Below are 18,661 nucleotides of genomic sequence, written 5' to 3'. Positions count from 1 at the left end.
AACTGCTACATTTACTATTTGTGTGTGTGTGTGTGTGTGCGTGTGTGTGTGTGTGTGTGTGTGTGTGTGTGTGTGTGTGTGTGCGTGTGCGTGTGTGTTTGTTGCATCTAGCTTCACACACACACAGAAATACACACAGACAGGGACACACACAAACACACACACTCTCTCTCACACTGGATCCTGCATGCTGGGGTTGAGGGGACCTCCTTCCTCTCCTGCCACAGCCTGCCTCTCGTCTCCTCCTTCCAGCAGGAGATATAGGAGCCGTCTGACTAGCAGGGCAGTCTATGAGAGCCGGGTCTTTAACAGTGCATGTGGCTGGCTCTCTCTGTCTCAACACACTCTGACACACGCATACACACACACCCATACATCTGCACTGCCCTTCACATTAACAAACGCTAACACACATAGAGATACCCATACTTAGAAACACGCACACAAATACACACACACACACACACACACACATTAGTACTGTATATATAGTTCGATAGACACTGGTAAACTTATGGAGTACAACTGCTTCATCGTGTTTTGGATCTGCCTTCAGCTGCTAGGTGAGTGACAACTTGTGTGTGCATGTGTCTGTTTGTCTGTTTATGTGTGACTAGTTTTTTTGTGTGTGTGACAAGTTCTTTACTTGATCCTGTCATTTTGCCTTCTGTTTTTAACTAACCCAGTGTCCTCACATGGCACTCATGCCCACAATTATACATCCTGAAGATGATTTGGATGTGAGCAACTCTCAGAAAAGAAAACACCCATTTCAGTTTCAGTATTTTTCTGTTTAGTTCTTGGTACTTCTTCTTCTTTATGTGTTGTATCGTTTGGGCATAAGGTCCAGTCAACCAAAAAATAGAAATAGATAAAATAAGACTACGTCCTGAGATGTGTTTAATTTAAAAGAAACGGAGGGTTACATTGTTGACCGCTGAGTGTTGGGGCCCTTTGGCGGACACTGCAGCAGCCAGAAAAGTTTTCAGTGAAAATAAAAAGGCTGTATCTTCTTCACATCACCTTACACTGCCTCTAGCTCCTTCTCCTGACGTCACATTGGCGGGGGATGTAGAAGGCGACAGCTTGAAGGTGTGTTCTGTCTCCTCGGGCTAGCGTTCCTCTGACTGACTTTCATCAGAAGCAGACGTCTGATTCTGACAGGAAAGTTGATGCTATCTATTCAGAATCAGGCGGGGCAGAGTTTCCATTGACTGGGAGAGGACGGCATGTGTCCCAAACTGGGGTCAATTACCAGGGAAATCACAATAGCAGCAACACGTTGAGGGAGAGAGGGAGATTTTTCCATCAACCATAAAGTCCATAAAGTGCTGAGTATTAGAACCTGATGCAGGACTGGGTGTTATTAAAAATGTGGTTCTAGTTTATTTTTTGTGTGTATTTCCATTTTGCTATACATTATCTATTACTCTCACTCTCACTCTCGCTCCCTCTCCCTCTCTCTCACTCTCTCTCTCTCGCTCTCTCTCTCTCTCTCTCTCTCTCTCTCTCCCTCTCTCCCTCTCCCTCTCCCTCTCCCTCTCTCTCTCTCTCTCTCTCTCTCACTCTCTCTCTCTCTCTCTCTCTCTCATATATTGGGGCTCTGGTCTTATGGCTTGTGTTGGCAATGCTATCATCATGAAAATATAAACGTTACTTTTCTTGGAAATATAACACATTCTCAGCTTAGTTCTCTTCCGTACAGTTCAGAAAAGACTTTACAGGTCCAAGAGAATAGAATTTCCTGGCCAAAGAAACACATTCATCATTTCTTTGGACGTGTAGGACAACCCTTAGTGTTCGAGGGGGAGTGTCCCTCCCTGATCTCAGGGGAGGGACACTTTTGTAAATATTTGTTTTATTTGGTGGAATTTCTTGGAGCAGGGGCTTCGATTTGCAAAAGAGCTGGCAGGGGTTGGGAGAAATGTTAAAGCTCTGTGAGGACAAGCTGCTGGCTTCAAAAAGATTGTATACACATATATCACCCAGTCAACGTTCCAAAGACGGTGTACTCCACTTTCCGGGTTGTCACGGACCCGGTTAGGGATGTCTGATCCAGCCTTGGAAGGCAGACAGGGGAGATGAACAGTCAATTTGACAGCAGACTCGATGTTAACTACCTTTTAAACAAGCCCTGGGTCTCCTTTCTGCATTCTTCTGAGACTACATACTTTTTAATACACGTTGCCAGATGTATGTATGTATCAATGTATGTATCTCTATTGAGTTATATTGATTCTTGAAAGTCGTAGAAAATATATTTATTGATATAGAAATCAGCCTACAAGTGTAGCAGGAGACATGACAGGGGATGCACGGCTCCATAATACAATTATTAAACAACAATAGAGAAATCCGCTGACTATGACGTAACGTCAAAGTCACCACTAAATCACAAGTCCAACTGACCTAACCAAAATTGTTGGTCCTCAGTGTCATCAAATTGTTTAGCTAGGTCCACTGTGTATATATCACAGCTGCTTCCTACACAGAAAGGAACAGTGGCATACAGCTGTTTGTGTGTGTGATAGCTGGCCCTTATGCAGTGCATCCTGTATTGCTTGGCCTCATTCACTGTCAGAGAGCAACTGTTTGAAACACTGGGAGGGCTCTTGGATTAGCTAAAAAGGTTGGACAGCTTGTTAAGACAAGCCCAGTTGGACGTTCTGTCTCAGGAACATCTGTTGTAAGACCCCCTCATGGATTTACCTTGGCCTTTTATAGTGTCAACCTGCCAAAATAGTCAGAAGTATATTGTCCATGATGGCGTCACTTTCCAGAGGAAATTGTGCGACCGTAAACCCAGAATGATATTAAATCAATACGAAAATACACAGCAGATTGAGGAATGAGAACAACGTTTTCCTGCTAATGTGAATCATATGAACTAATTAGCTTATTCCAATCTTTTGTTTGTTGCAAATACACACCTCTGGCCATCCACCACATTTAGTTGCTGCAACGGAAATATCTAAAAAGAAAGAAAAGGGGAAAACTGGCCTACTGTGCATTCTGCACAATGCCTTAATCCCGTAATTATATTCTGCACTACTCTAATTCCCCATCTTGGCCCTCTATGTGTGGAGCTGGTTCTGAAGCAGCCGGGCTGCTCTATGTCATTGGGTATGTGGTCGGAGCTCCTGGGGCTTGGCACTGGGCCAAAGGCCGCAGTGGACCGAGCGTGGGTCGCACAAGCAGCCACCGGCCCTGAGGTTTATTTATCTGGGCACCACAGCCGGTACACAGGAAACCCAACATGGCTCTCTGACCCAGCATCAGAAGCCACTGATATTACTTGGGAATATTAAATTGCTGTGCCACGTTAGGGTCTGGGATTGAAAAGTGGAAAGCACTCCATTCTCATGCTTTAAGCCCCTGTGCCTTGCTCTAGCCATGGTGGTTCTTCCTGCCCTGCACTTCTTATTTTCTTTGTAAGACCAAATGGGTCTCCAACGTCTATTGCACAAGCCCCCATGCTTGAAAGTCATGGAAGAACTTTCTTTTGGCTGAATAATTTTTGCCTGTTTGTGTATTTTATCTTGCAGAACAGAGTTCCTGAGAAGTTTTTCACTTTTTTTTGCTGGGTGGAATCAGAGGCCAACTTGATCTGTGAACCATTCATGGAACAGGAAATGACCAGTGTAGAAAACGAACCCATATTTAGACTAATGGAATGCACGCAAGATGGCCATGCCATGAATATAGGTTTTCATAAGGTGGAACAAATGTTGGATGGTTCCCTTCAACACAGAATATCCGACTAGCTGTTCACAGTCATATGATGACCAGTCAGATGACCTACTCTGCAGACTTTTTTTTTACCAGAAGAGAAACTTGCCTACAAAACTAGGGAATATATATGGAATATAGATATATTGAGAGTTTTTTAAATGCTAGTCATTATTTATAGTTGATTCTGAGTATATTCTTTGTTGACATATTCTCTAATACCTCTGTTCCTGTATCTGCGCTCCTACTGTGGGAGTATATACACACGGTGGTTCTGCGATTTTAGACCACTCTGAGTGCATCCCCTATTTGAAGAATGTTGACTACTTCTGTTTTCTGTTAAGAAAACCCTCTTCTCAAAGAAACAGCTGCCTCATGTAACACCATCTTTGTAGATCAGAAGAGTTTTGGACTGTTTAACTGAGAGACCGCACACAAATACCACAAGTTGTGGAATTTTATTTGCTGTTGTCTTGGAATGTATATGGGATTTTGAGGTCTTTGGGGCTTGTCAAATCATAGATGAGGTGAAACTGCATGAATATTCATGGGTGTTCTCAAAAAGTCAGGAAAATGTTACACTAAGGTAACACTTATTATTTTCACATTATCTATTGCTCTTTGCTTCTAGGTATTGTTTATTGGCTGACCAACTAGCAATAGTAACTCAATAAGTAAATAAGTAGATGCATAAAAAAGTAGAATCTATCCCATCACATTAAAGTTCCAGCACTTCCAAATGTAGGTACCCACTGAACCAACTTTGACTTGACCTTGTCTGTATGCAATTATATCACAATAAAAAATGATGATTGTTGGTGGACTTTAAAAGTTTGTTGATGAGTCCCCCCTCTTGTTGCTTACATTTAGCAGAACATCGCCTAGCAGTGGGAACAAAAAGAAACTCACTTGACTTGTCTTGAACCCAGATCCTTGACATTTCAAAAGCTGGCCTGCTCCATGTTCATTTCCATGTCCTTCTCACTACTTGCAAGTTTCTACTTTTACACAAACTGAGAAACATAGGGCTAGGGGGTGTCATAAATATATCGCCTTTTACCCCCTTTGACACCTGTGATTAAGGGGTATACAAATGACATTTATTCGATTTTAATATAATTTCAAAAATGAAAACGGGGCATCCTTTAGCCATTATAACCATGCGTTCACACCAAAAGCAAAGCAGCGGCGCAATTACATACAAAGTCAAGCATTAGCAACCTCGCAAACCATTTTGACGCTTTTGTATATCAGGAGATTCAACCCTGAGGGTGTTTCACACTTGATGGTGATTCATGCTTTATATGCGGACATCCATGTAATTTAGACATCAGTAGAATCAACGGGGGTTTAAGTTTGCAAGAGGCGGTATAAGTGCGGCTGCTGTCACTGTAGTTTTTTTTGGTTTCAATAACGTCCATCTTTTGTATGTGATCCTGTTGGCCCAATTGCTGTCAAGATTAAGTTAAGATTTTAGCTGCTGGCTGATCACCATTCAACCTATAGCTAAGGCAATTATAATAGACGTCTCAGTGACCTTGTCAATCAAACTGAATGACGTACACCTTCTGCTCTGCAAAGATTTAGTATCCCTTCAAGGTGTACGTAGGGTCTGGGTGTGGTTCTGACCTTGTGTGCATATGTGCATATCGGGTGTCAGAAAGAGAGGTCAGAGAGGTTACTAGAATTAGGATATCTGCTACATACGTGTGTCTTCATGTGTAATACTTGTGGGTGTTTGTTATTCTAAGGAGCTGGGGGTCAGGTGTAAGGGCCTGACCTCCATTTAGAAATGGGAAACGTTATCTTCACTAAATTACTCCAACCTATTCCTACCAAAAAGGACATTAATGTTAAATATACAAAACATTGGTCAGACGTAATCCAGCAATGTGGGTCAGATTGACCGTTCAAACAGCAGATTACAGCACCTTCTCCTCCAAATGTGGCGACTTCCAATAATGGAGGATATTGATCAGTATTTGGCAAGTATTTTTGCCCTTGCTTTTGTAAAGCCAACTATCCTGAGACCCCTAATGACAAGCCTATGCACGTGGGTGGCCCAGGCTGCCAAAGAGAAGTGCCAGAGTAGACTTGAATCAAAACAACACATTTCTGTTGTTCAAATCAATGGTCGTAATAGCAGGCCTGGTGGCATTTAAATGAGAGAACACAGATGGTTCTGCCAAGCAACTGGAGCACATTCGTTGTCTAACAACACCATTTATATGCATTGACACTGTTGGAGATAATAAGGATGGTAAACTCTTTGATACAATGTCGACAATCCTATTGTGCCTGGATACATCAATACCTTTGTAAAAATGGCAGCCGTTTAATATGAGTGACTGGATTCGATTACTTGCTCTTGTCCCTGATGTACTGTATACATAATGGTGAGTGGGAACAAGTGTACCAGATTGACAGGTTTAAATTTGTTGGGAATACCTGAAGCCTCGCTTTGACTGTGATCATTTGTATGTCTTCGGGCGGCAGTAGCTCAGGAGGTAGAGCGGGTTGGCTGGTAACCTGAAGGTTGTTGGTTCGATCCCCGGCTCCTCCTAGCTGAGGGTCGAGGTGTCCTTGAGCAAGGCACCTAACCCTGACTGTTAGCTCCCGACGAGCTGGCTGTCGCCTTGCATGGTTGACTCCGCCGTCGGTGTGTGAATGTGTGCATGAATGGTGAATGTGAGGCAATATTGTAAAGGGCTTTGAGTGGCCAATGTTTAGAAAAGCGCTATTTAAATGCAGTCCATTTCATCAGTAGAATAATTTACAAACACAAACACACACAAACGCACACACACACACACACACACACACACACGCACACACAGCATGGAAGTAATTTTAATTAGCAACTATTTGGGTGGCCTATCCTATTTCTATCTATAGGTAGGCCGACTGTATCTCTAATGGTCATTTAGGTCATAATTGGGCTTCAGTTCACTGGTCAATATAATGGCCTATCAGATGAATAGCAACATCCCAGGCGTATTATTGTAGTTCATCGTAGTTGCTCCACTAATGCGACTACTTTTGTCTGATTGCTTCTTCCTTCTAGGATTCCATGACTGCTTCAACATTGACATAAAAAACTACAGGATCATCAAAGGTCCAAAGCAGGCCCAGTTTGGATACACTGTCCAGCAGCACACATCTGCCGGAGGAGAGAAATGGTGAGTGGTTTATTTTATGATTTAAATCTGTGTGATAATTATCTGGTTAACAAGCAAAAAAGTAATCTTGCAAGCTTGCCATTTAGTAAGTTAGTTAGCAAACAAGTTTGTTTGTTTCTTAGATGGTAAGCTCCCTAATTAGCGAGTTGATTAACACTTAGTTAAGCTAGTTCTTTTGTTAGCTTGCTGGCTAGGTAATTCATTTTTTGAACTAACAAGCTAATAATTAGTTAGCCTAATAATTAGCTAGTAAGTTAGTCAGTCACCTACCTAGTTAGCTATTTGGTGAAATAGTGGGACACAATTGCAAAGTCTTGAGTGGATCGGGATGCAGTTGAACAGCAGTTGTTTGTCACATTATCTCCCTGTGGAAACACTATGGAAAAAGAGGCCTTCTGCCACCTTCAATTTCTGTCAAACAATCATGGCTTGAGCAATTCAAAATGTCAACATCTGCTATTGAAGCACATGTGCATGAACAACACACACCCACGCACGCACACACACACACACACACACACACACACACACACACACACACACACACACACACACACACACACACACACACACACACACGCCAGCACTGCTGTGAAGTATTTTGCTTGGCTAACGTTAACAGTCTCACCTGGTTGTCACACAAAAATTACTAGAGTTGATTTAATCAGATGTTCCAGTGAATGACTTCTTGCGCTGTCATCAAGATTAGATGCTTCAGCTTTGCTCTCGCAACATTCATCTTTGGTTGTGATAATTCCATATTTCACATTCAGCATATTACCTCATAGTGGGCCCCAGTCTCCTGCACACTATTATTAGTCCAATCGGAATCTTCAGGAGGCCAAACTACTGTGTTTCTGGCATCTCCAGTATGTCTGCCGGCCAGCACACTATGGAGCAATGCCCAAATCCCGCTAGGCTTCTGTGTGATTGGATGCGTGTGGAAAATGTTTTATTCATTGTGTGTATGTGTGTGTGTGTCTGTGTGTCTGTTTGTGTCTGTGTGTGTGTGTCTGTGTGTGCGCATGCGTACGCACACATAATCTTTTGGTGCGCATATGTGTCCCTACGAGTCACTGTAGGCATCATAGTTCATGTTGACCACACATACAATTCGACTTTACTACTTCAGTGGTATCAAGAACCATGCCAATGGTTCAGCCATCTAAGCCCTCTTCACCTCCGTGACAACATCAGCTCACGCAGCGCATAAATAAAGGATACAATATGTGATACATTTGACGGACTTAAAACGCACGGCCCATACAAAGACAGCAGTGTTTAACCTCTATAGAGCTCATATAAAGAGTGTTCATTGTACTGGGCCAATGTGCTTCACTGTTCTGCTTGGCACCTTCTCCATCCTCTTCCATCCCTGTGGCGGTCTGGGATCAGCAGTGTGTGTGTGTGTGTGTGTGTGTGTGTGTGTGTGTGTGTGTGTGTGTGTGTGTGTGTGTGTGTGTGTGTGTGTGTGTGTGTGTGTGTGTGTGTGTGTGGAGTAAACTGCACAAATGGGATCTTGAGACTGTTGTAGTTGGCGTTGTCTGTGTATAGTTAGCAGATTATGAGCCTACACATACAGACCCTGATGATCCATGGAAGCTTAGAAGCTGTAGGTCACTTCTCCACTCAACTCTATGTCTCTCTTTAGATCGAGATGGAGGGATTTCTATCATTCACAAGTCAGTTAATTAGGCTGAGTGTTGGAAAGAAAGAAGGGGAGTTTCAAGTTTTAAAATATAACTTGATTGTAGATGTATTAGATTAAAAATCTAAAATTAAATCTTATCCTATTCATAAGCAACTTAAACGTATATTAATACAGTTTTAATAATGTCTCTAACAACTCATTATCCAAGCCCCAGTTTTTTAAGGCTTTCAAGATCTTTTTCCATTTTGTGTGAGAATAAAGAAGAAAGAAAGGCATGAAAAGGGAAGCAGAGAAGGAAGTAAAAAAGACTGACATATAAAGGTCGAATTAGGTTGTTTCCTGTCACATCTTTAATCTTAAATCAGAACGACAGTAAAGAGGTTGCGCTAAAACTTGTCAACCATACTTAATGATCCCATGGGATGGATCTTAATGTGGCTGTCATGTGGGGAACAACAGCCCAGGGGAGATACTCACTTAAAACATTTCAGCACTAAGTGCAAAACAGATTGTGGTTTGTTGTCAAGAGTGTGAAACCAATTAGAGATGTTGGCTTTTGGCATAAATTCAAATGCTAAACAAATACCACTATTAGGCTTAAAAGCTATGGGATCCGTTCAGGACAGATTGCTTGTGTCTCTTTTAACTAAATCATGTTACATTTAAGTTGAATAAAATGCTATTTCAACAATAATGATACAGCCCTGATCACTCACAGCAAAATTCTACATATCACATGAGCCTCAATCTTGTATTTTATTAATATTTTAAGCCCTTATTTACAAAATGGCTTACCCTAACTTACATTATAACTTATCTTTATTCAACATCACTGACGCCCATACCCCACACTGTGTGTGTGTTTGTGTGTGTGTGTGTGTGTGTGTGTGTGTGTCTGTCTGTCTGTCTGTCTGTCTGTCTGTCTGTCTGTCTGTCTGTCTGTCTGTCTGTCTGTCTGTCTGTCTGTCTGTCTGTCTGTCTGTCTGTCTGTCTGTCTGTCTGTCTGTCTGTCTGTCTGTCTGTCTGTCTGTCTGTCTGTCTGTCTGTCTGTCTGTCTGTCTGTCTGTCTGTCTGTCTGTCTGTCTGTCTGTCTGTTAATGTGACAAAATAACAGTGGCAGTTTGTAAGTTGTGCAGGCCTGGAAGATGATGAGAAACAGACTTCAATGTCAACGCCAAGCCAGTTCTAAGTAGTTTCATGAACTATTGTCTGTGTGTGTGATGCTATGCTGGATTCCCAGTTCATATGCATCCGTCATACTTGTCTAGTCCAAACAAACCTCAAGTGTGTGTGTGTTTGTTTGTGTATGTCTGTGCGTGCGTGTGTCTGTATGAGTCATATGGAAATATATGAAAGAGAGAATGATGAAGGGAGAGGGCGATTGAGAGGGGTTCCCAGGGTGATTGTGCATCTGTAATTGCAAATCAATTTGGAATGTCTAAAGTTTCCTCCATATTGACGCAAGTAATATGATATATTTCACTCAAGAACTTTCACCCATGAGTTAGCTACCAATAAAACTGAGATTTACATTGCTAAATTATATTGTCCATGTGGATACAGATATGTGCCAAGCAGCACCTTCAACCTCTGAACTTCAACTTTTGACTACCAGAAAAAACAGCGCTATATTTGTATAGGAACAGGATCATTCCACAATAGGTTCTCTTTATGTCCTGAACTCTGAGGCAAGACAGGCAAACCAAACTAACTAAGAGCAAAAACAAAACAAAAAGTGAGTGGAAAATCGGTCTTCTTTAATCCTTCCATCCCCGCTGACATTAACAGAGGACATATCCCAGAGTTCTTCACTTAGCGCCTTAAGCAGCTCCTGATATCTTATCAAGGTATTTTGCCAGATGCTGTCCTTAAACACCAGAGCCGTCCCATCCAGCCAAAGGGTCAGCGGTTTGTCAACAGTATGTCACTGCCTTGCTGGTCCGTCTGACAAAGCGGGCTTCTAAACAGTCTGGCAGACACTGTCTTCAGGGAGCCAACAATCCTGGAGCCATTCAACCCCCAGAGAATACCTGAATACCTTGACCACTAGGATCCAGCGACCAACTTCTATTCCTGCTCCCTTTCGTTTGTTTTCTCAGAGGGTCGGTTCTGGGTCCCTCCGGTAAAGCCCTGACCTTTTACTCCTCTGCATTGTCAAGAGTGGAAAACCACAAAGGAGGAGGAGGAGGAGGTGGTGGGGGTGATCCACTGCTCACCTGGTCCCAAATAGAGGCTGCTTCAAGGCTTACTTAGTTTGACCTCTTTGACCGGCGAAAAGCACTGTCTGCACAAAACATAACGCAGAGTATGTCAGATGGAGTTTCTAATATTATATAATGTAGTCATATTTTGAATTTAATAAATATATATACATATGAGTTATTTATTTTTCTTTGCCATCGTATTCTAGATATTCTGATTCACATAACCACACTTCTGACTGCAAACTCTCAGACGTCTGGGTCGATTTAAGACAAACTAGCACACATTGTGCAGTTGTCATACTTGATGCAGATGGAAATTCACTATGAAGAACAAACAAGGGATAGAGGGGGGCTGCAGGTGGGGGCTGGCACATGTCCTAATCAGACTGATTACCGTACAAAGGTTCAATTCCCTAACGTTTTTCTATTTCGCAGCCAAGCGAGTTTCCTTCGAGTTTCCTTCACATTTCTGAGGTTATGTTATGCAACATTTTTAGTCAGGAGCTCTCGTCCAGACCTCAACCTCGGCATCTTGGGGGGATGGAGGTCTACCGACGCATGATTAAACAGTACTGAACAGCAAAACTTGTAATGGGGACTTTCAGATGGCATGGAAGAATTCTCCCCCTGTTGCTTTCTTTATTTCTATTTTTGCTTTTGAAAGTGCATAATATAACGAAGGATCACTGAGCTACAGCTTCTGGGGTTGTAGCCGTAATAAGAAAATTTCTTCCTCTCTTTACCAACATGGAATGTGATGAGCGAGGCCCTAATGAGGCTGTACACACAGACCTCAGGTTTGATGAGCGGTTTTCTTTTTTTGGCCTGGATGTGGTTTCACGGGGCATGCATCTGCTCCTTCCAAACATTATGCACATTAATAACAGCATTGGATGTGCACGTCCTCAAACCCTAATCCTCTGTAACCATGGTAAATATAAATATTCACGCACCAATGTTATTTTTTTCTGCGTCATTACCATGACCTCAGCTCCGATGCCTGTTCGACCCTAGCGAGGGGAAAAGATGATTGCTTGAACAGATTCTGGTGAAATCAAGGAGGGCAACTCTAAAAACTGGTCTAAAAAGCAACAATGGTTTTCTTTCATGAAGGTAGACATGTCGTGAACTGAATTACTGTTCAAGTTTATTTTGGTTTTGGTGCTTGAGGAAATCAATAAAAAGTATTAATAGCTATGCAAATATTAATTCTGATGTCTGGGTCTTCAAGACTCTGAGAGTTGGATACTCTAGGGTCTGCATTATTCCTTATATGCATTGATATAACAGGATGTGACTGCGATGACTTTGTGATTCAAGTCCGCACGAACTGGAGATGAAGAATGCTTCTGTCAAATAACTTTCTGATAGGAGATGTAATCTGCCTGACTTCTCCCTATCCAGAGTTAATTTGAGTCATATTTAAGTTAAATAATATTTTGTTAAGCTTTCACAATCTTTTTGTGTCTTTGATTACCACCACCACCACCTAACATGAAGTACGATTATCGACATGGAGAACCAAATTAATATAGAAATACTGTGTTCTATGTTATGATCATGATTTGTATGGCCCTGAGTGTGAATGTTGTCGTCAACTGTCAAATGTTGTTCTCTAGGCTTTATAGGGGGCCTATTCTAAATAGAGCCAAAGAAAGCTTGCCATGCGGCGCCCTTAAAGTCCTCACTAGCGATTTGCCAGGCGTCTGGTTTTGTTATCATGGTGTCGGGTGTTTCTCGTTTGGGGGAAAGAATTTGGTTGTTGCCTGCTACCACTACTTGTATGATTTTAGTTGGTGCTATTCCAAGTTGACCTTTGCAATGCAGCTGTTCAGTTCAGGTACTGTATTGAGTCTCAAGATACAACTTGGAATTTGGTCATTTGAGCATGGTGACACTGTTTTTAGAGTTCTTCTATGGAAAAAAGTCTGCTTCCTCACTGAATTCGATGGTTGCAAGTTCCTTGTTTCCCTGCCATACACACACACTCATATAGTCGTGCACATTTCACTTAATTACTCTGCGCTGTTTACCCAAGTCTTGAGTCATTTTTCAACACTACCTGTCAACTTCTCTCGTAACCAGACCGTATACACATTGTGAGTGAGCGTAAGTTTGGTGTTGTATTGACTTCTTCTGTATGTATCATGTTTTCACCACAAGCAAGCTGCACTTGAAATTTCTTGGAATTGGCAGTTTTATGGTTAATGCTCAGCATTGCTCCATCCTCAGTTCAAATGCATCATTCATACTAATCTAGGCCAAACCTCGTGTGTGTGTGTGTGTGTGTGTGTGTGTGTGTGTGTGTGTGTGTGTGTGTGTGTGTGTGTGTGTGTGTGTGTGTGTGTGTGTGTGTGTGTGTGTGTGTGTGTGTGTGAGAGCATGACTGTGTGTGTGAGTTTGTGTGTCCGTCTGATTGTACGAGTGAGTGTGTATGTCTGATCGTGTGTTTGTGTATGTCTCTGATCACGTGTCTCTTCTCATGTGTGTGTGTGTGTGTATGTTTGTGTGTGTGCGTGTTTGTGTGTGTGCACACGTGGCTCTAGGGTCTAACCCTTACCCTGACTCTGTAATGATGAGGGCTCTATGATGCACACCAATGGTGTCGAGGAGCCTGCAGAAGTCAGCTAAAGTTAGCCTCTCATCCCTGGAACTTTGGATGAGAAGTTACTCTAAAAATGTCATTTGTGGTGTGGCATAGCATGTTGATTACTTCAGTAAGAATGCTATCAAGAGACTTATGAGACCGACTATTAAGCAGAGTGCATATGAAGACCATTAGATACACTGATACGAAAAAGAAGTAGACTTTGAAACATCTGCAACCAAACAACAACAGCTGGTAAACATAAAAAGACACAGGCCGGATTAAATCCTAAAGGAAAATTGCTAATTCCTTTGGAGGCTTCCATCGACTCCCATGACTCTAAGGTAAACACTCGGGCAGTTTTATGTGCTCTATCACATCAAGTCAAATAAAACCTTATATTGATGTTGATACGCACCGCACTTACCTGGTCCTAGTACACCACTACAAAGACTTCTTCCCAACGACGTCACCGCACAAACATCTCCTAAGAGCTGCCGTTTCCTCTATTTGAGGAAAAACATATTGTCTGAAGACCATTAACCAGTTTGTTTGGGATTAGGTTGTCTCCTGGCGACCCAGGGTCCCTGTAGGTCTATTGAACTAGCGAATGCTTCTGTGTGATGTGTATATCTGCATGCCTGTGTTGGTGTGCGGTATGTGGGTCGGTTGTGTAAAAACAGCGTTGGCTGACCTTTACAGCTCCCTATGGGATAGAGCGTTTGACCGAGGCCCTTGGCACAGCAGGCTACCATCCATGCGTTTAGTTTGCGTGTCACTGGAGGTAATGGACATCTGGTTTGTTTTCTGAACGGCTATTTAACAACGTAGATGGCCCAGGCTTGCTCTCATTGGTAACCCTTTCTAACTCCTGTCAGGGATATTGACGTGTTCGGACACCATGTCAGCTGCCCCTTAACCTTTGGGTTGTATTTGAATAGTCTTGTGTTTCTTTGAGTTGATACTGACTAGTTGTATGTAATTATTTTTGATGTTTAATTTTGTCAGGTTATTAGTCGGGGCTCCCAATGAAATGAATGGACCGTACCAGACAGGGGATATTTACAAGTGTCCACTGAGCAAGAAAAACAATGGAAACAGCTGTTCCAAGCTAAACCTAGGTACAGTATTAACACTCTCGCACTCATCACACATTTTTTTAGAAGTGGAGAAATCAATATGCATGTGTACATTGATATAATATGAAATACCATTACCAATGACACAAATATGTCTGACATCCCCCATCCTTTGTCATATGTCCTTTCATCAACATGCACTGTTGGGTTATTGTGTTTTTCTGTGTGCATGCATTTCCTTGTCCCTGTCTGATTGGTTGCTTAATTGTCTCCCTGCGTTTTCTTCTGCATCCACTTTAATTCATTATGGTGAGACCAAAAGACCGTAAATTCCGACCTATCCCTGCTATTTTCCAGGTTTATGTACACGTTCTACATGTGTGTTCCACCGCATCGCACCACCGCATGCACTATCAAACACGTGTGCCATATATTCATAGACACACATACTGCTATGGCAAGTTAAACCCGGGATCTAAGGGAGGTGGGTTTAATCTGGAAACAATCAAGAACCCAATTTGAGGGGGTTTAGCTTTGTTTTACAAAGGGCTGACACGAATGCTGTTGTTTTTCCTTAAGGAAGGATATCTCTGACCAATGTTTCGGAGCGGAAGGACAAGATGAGACTGGGCATGACCCTCACGTCCAACCCCAACGACAACAGCTTTGTGGTCAGTGCCCCCTTTGCTATTTCGTTTTTTAACAAGCCAAAAGTTGTCGAATGTCTTAATGGAGCCGACTGTTTTTTATTTCAGCAGAAAATTGGGTATAATAGTAAACAGACATGTTCAACCGAAGGGGCCCAGGAATCTCCTAACCGCAAGATACACTGTACGCCTTTCCATGATCTGTGGCTGGGAGACTAATCCAGCATGCTTCTTAATATTAGACTCCGGGAGCCTAGGGAACTGGGGAGCCCAAACGCACAACACAGACACGGGTTGAAGTAGTTTGAATGTTTGTCTGATGGGAAAGGAGCAGCAGCTGGTAGATGCAGGAGGCTAGCCGGGTCGGTGTATGGATCAGGAAGAACAGCGCTGCGGTAGAGGGAGGGCCTGGGCAGGAGCACAATAATCTCGATTACAGGAACCAAGATACCTAGGAACCAGGCACCAGGAACCCTACTAACAGAGTTAGACCCCGTTTACACGAAGGGAAAACGCAGATATTTCAACATGGTTTGGCCTCTCATTTACACGAAAACGCAGTTTTTATCACAGAAAACGATCATTTCTAAAAACTCCGGCTAAAGTGGAGATTTCTGAAAACGCCGGTTATGTGTTGTCGTGTCAACGGGGAGAAGCGGGGTTTTAGGTTCTGAAGCGTCACATTATGCGCCAGGAAATGCTTAACGTCATATGAGCACCCTATGTTTACAGTTTGTTTGTTACAGGAAGACGCTCGTGTTATTCGTTGTTGTTGATTCTGAGGATTCTGATTGGCTTGCCTGGCTTTATCCTTCTCCCTACACTGCCGCCCATATGTTTGGCATAGTTATAATGGTGCTCGACGGCGTATTTATGTGTTTTGATGTAAACAACAACTTTTTTGAAAACGATGTTGCGTGCACAATGTTATATTTCAAAACGGAGGGGGGGAAATATTTGTTTCTATAAATACCCTGCTACGTGTAAACGTGGCCTTAGACTGTTTGACAATCTAACGATGAATGATTGAGAGGCCGGAGTATATAAACAGGAAGTGTTGATTAAGATGATCATCAGGTGTGTCTGGTTGAGGTGCAGAAAGGGGGACTCCGGAGAAGTTGGAGTCCGCTAGCTCCGCTCATAACTTGATAAACAAAGAAAGACAAACCACACAGAGTGATCCCAGCTCCCACTAGAATCCACGGCAGACACTGTAACAGATACGATATTATAATAATTTTGAGTGAACCAAAAACAAGTGTGACATTGAGAAAGCAAAGAATCGGGACACTGACATGAATAATTTCCATCCCTATATGACACATATCTGATCTCTCAGGCTTGTGGGCCTTTGTGGTCCTACGAGTGTGGCAGCTCCTACTACAGCACTGGGATCTGCTCCAGAGTGAACTCAAGCTTTAAGTTCTCCAGAACCATTGCTCCAGCCTTTCAAAGTAAGACCAAAGCTTTCATTCTTTATTTTGTTTTCTGTGGTTTTGACAGACAATGATCTTGGTGTTGTTTTGAGATGAAACTGTACTCCACGCATTACTCCATCTCCATATTCTTCCCATTCAGGATGTGAAACCTTCATGGACATCATGATCGTTCTGGACGGCTCCAACTCCATCTACCCATGGTATGAAGTGCAGGCCTTTCTCATCAACATCCTGCAGAAGTTTTACATCGGACCGGGACAAATTCAGGTGTGTATGCTAAGCTTAGATAGGATTTCCCGCATTGGATGTGTTGCATTTAGAAAAAACGATAACTATTATAACGTGATTATTGTTGCCTAAGTCTACTTGTAATTCAAGTTGTTTGCCTGTGTGCTACTATAGGATAATTCTATCAACCAAAAAAAAAATGTATTGTTCGAAAACGTTATCAAGTGAGAGTCACCTCAATGCAGCTGTTTCTCGACCGACAGGTTGGAGTTGTTCAGTATGGGGAAAAGGTGGTGCATGAGTTCCATCTGAGCGACTACCAGTCTGTGGAGGAGGTGGTGAAGAGGGCGCGCAGGATTGAGCAACGTGGAGGAGAGGAGACTAACACAGCTCTCGGCATTAAAATTGCGCGGTAATGCCTTTCACAACCCCCACAATCCCCTGCTCAACACCCACATCAATATCATCCATATTTGTTCAGAAAAGACCATCATATATATATATATATATATATATATATATATATAAATATATCCTATCCTATAATGAATAAACCTATCACTCACCTCAGTAAACAAGAGAATGCAGTCATACAGGCGTTTTGATTTTCCTATTTAGAAAAATTCAACATAAAAGTTGTGTGCCATTTTAAAAGATTGTTTATTATTGTCAGTGCTTTCTAAGTTTCGGGGACAATTGGGGGATCATTTCCCTGACCAGATCCTTGACCGCCCATCGGGTTAAATTAAGTAACTGTTGCCTCGAGTAAGGCTGTAAACCAGGTTTTGCTGGGGGATTGAGGTGTTGTCCTAAGTAAATTCCTTTAACATTTCAAACTGCAGACAACATACCCTTTTTTTTTTTAACGTTATTCAAGATATCTACAATAAAATTCAAAATCTTTGAATATGTATCTGTACAGCTCAGAAGGATTCAAACAAGGCGGCCGTCGGGGGGCAAAGAAGGTGATGATCGTGATAACAGACGGAGAGTCTCATGACAGCCCGGACCTCCAGCAGGTCATCGAGGACTGCGAGAAGGACGGCATCACTCGCTACGCAATTGCCGTAAGTGTTCACTGGTATTGTTCTAATCATCTAGGCTACCGGAGACCTTTTTAGGGTCACAATCGAGAGATTCAAAGGTTGATTGGTTCACGAGCCTAGCTCCAGCACTAACACAGTTAGGTCTCCAGCAGGGGACTTAACGTCAGTGTCTGAGTATTCTTCTCAGTGCTGCAAAATATGTGCTGCAAAAGTGTCATAAAGCCAAACTCAAAGCTACACCGCAGTAAAAGCTGTAGCTGCTCCAGACCACAGTTGATGCTTGCCAATCAGTATGGTTAATGACATTCTCCGTCAAAGCTGGTGGTGACGTTGGTTTATTGGCGTCTAATAAGAGGTCTGAACTCATTTTGTTGGTGAAACCAGTGGAATTGTTGACTGTATTGACATGGTGCCCTTAAATGGCTGTATCGGACACAGAAATAATCTACGAATACTAACAAAGTACTTCTTGTGATTGAAGATAGCTGACAGTAAGGATATATTATATGGATTGGAATTCACCTCTGTATTTTTTTGTATAGGTTCTTGGCTACTACAACCGTCGGGGAATCAATCCTGAAGCCTTTCTCAATGAAATCAAATACATTGCTAGTGACCCGGACGACAAACATTTCTTTAACGTGACGGATGAGTCGGCCTTAAAGGACATCGTGGATGCTCTTGGAGAACGCATCTTCAGTTTAGAAGGTATGTGCAAAGTACTGTATTTCCACAATGTTTCTCGGAACTTAAGCATAACATTTAATAAAGCATTATAAGATACCGTATGAAAACGCCAATATCCCTTTAACACGTGGTTCAAGTGCACTTGTGCTGTCATCATGTGTTTATGGGAGTGAGGAATTCTCTGT

The 18,661-nt window shown here is 42.4% G+C and overlaps 1 protein-coding gene across 5 annotated transcripts in view; it reads left to right on the top strand.

Annotated features, from left to right (window-relative positions):
* The first annotated feature begins 249 nt into the window (after window positions 1–249).
* The window catches only part of itga11a (integrin, alpha 11a), a 49,048-nt gene continuing 30,636 nt past the window's right edge, over window positions 250–18,661 (top strand). For 2 of the 5 annotated variants that reach the window (XR_003979404.1, XR_003979405.1), the window contains exons 1-9: window positions 250–563; window positions 6,794–6,908; window positions 14,359–14,471; window positions 15,009–15,100; window positions 16,416–16,530; window positions 16,655–16,782; window positions 17,007–17,155; window positions 17,666–17,810; window positions 18,332–18,497. Coding sequence is in view for 3 of the 5 variants with exons in the window: in XM_030377627.1 (XP_030233487.1) it covers window positions 515–563; window positions 6,794–6,908; window positions 14,359–14,471; window positions 15,009–15,100; window positions 16,416–16,530; window positions 16,655–16,782; window positions 17,007–17,155; window positions 17,666–17,810; window positions 18,332–18,497 (1,072 nt within the window). In the remaining 2 variants the exon portion in view is untranslated. The remainder of the gene's footprint in view (window positions 564–6,793; window positions 6,909–14,358; window positions 14,472–15,008; window positions 15,101–16,415; window positions 16,531–16,654; window positions 16,783–17,006; window positions 17,156–17,665; window positions 17,811–18,331; window positions 18,498–18,661) is intronic. The other 3 variants (XM_030377626.1, XM_030377625.1, XM_030377627.1) reach the window with 2 other exon arrangements.

Source organism: Gadus morhua, chromosome 14 (assembly GCF_902167405.1).
Source record: "Gadus morhua chromosome 14, gadMor3.0, whole genome shotgun sequence".
Classification (NCBI taxonomy): domain Eukaryota; kingdom Metazoa; phylum Chordata; class Actinopteri; order Gadiformes; family Gadidae; genus Gadus; species Gadus morhua.
The sequence above is the reverse complement of the archived record's forward strand: the minus strand, read 5'-3'. Positions and strand labels throughout refer to the sequence as shown.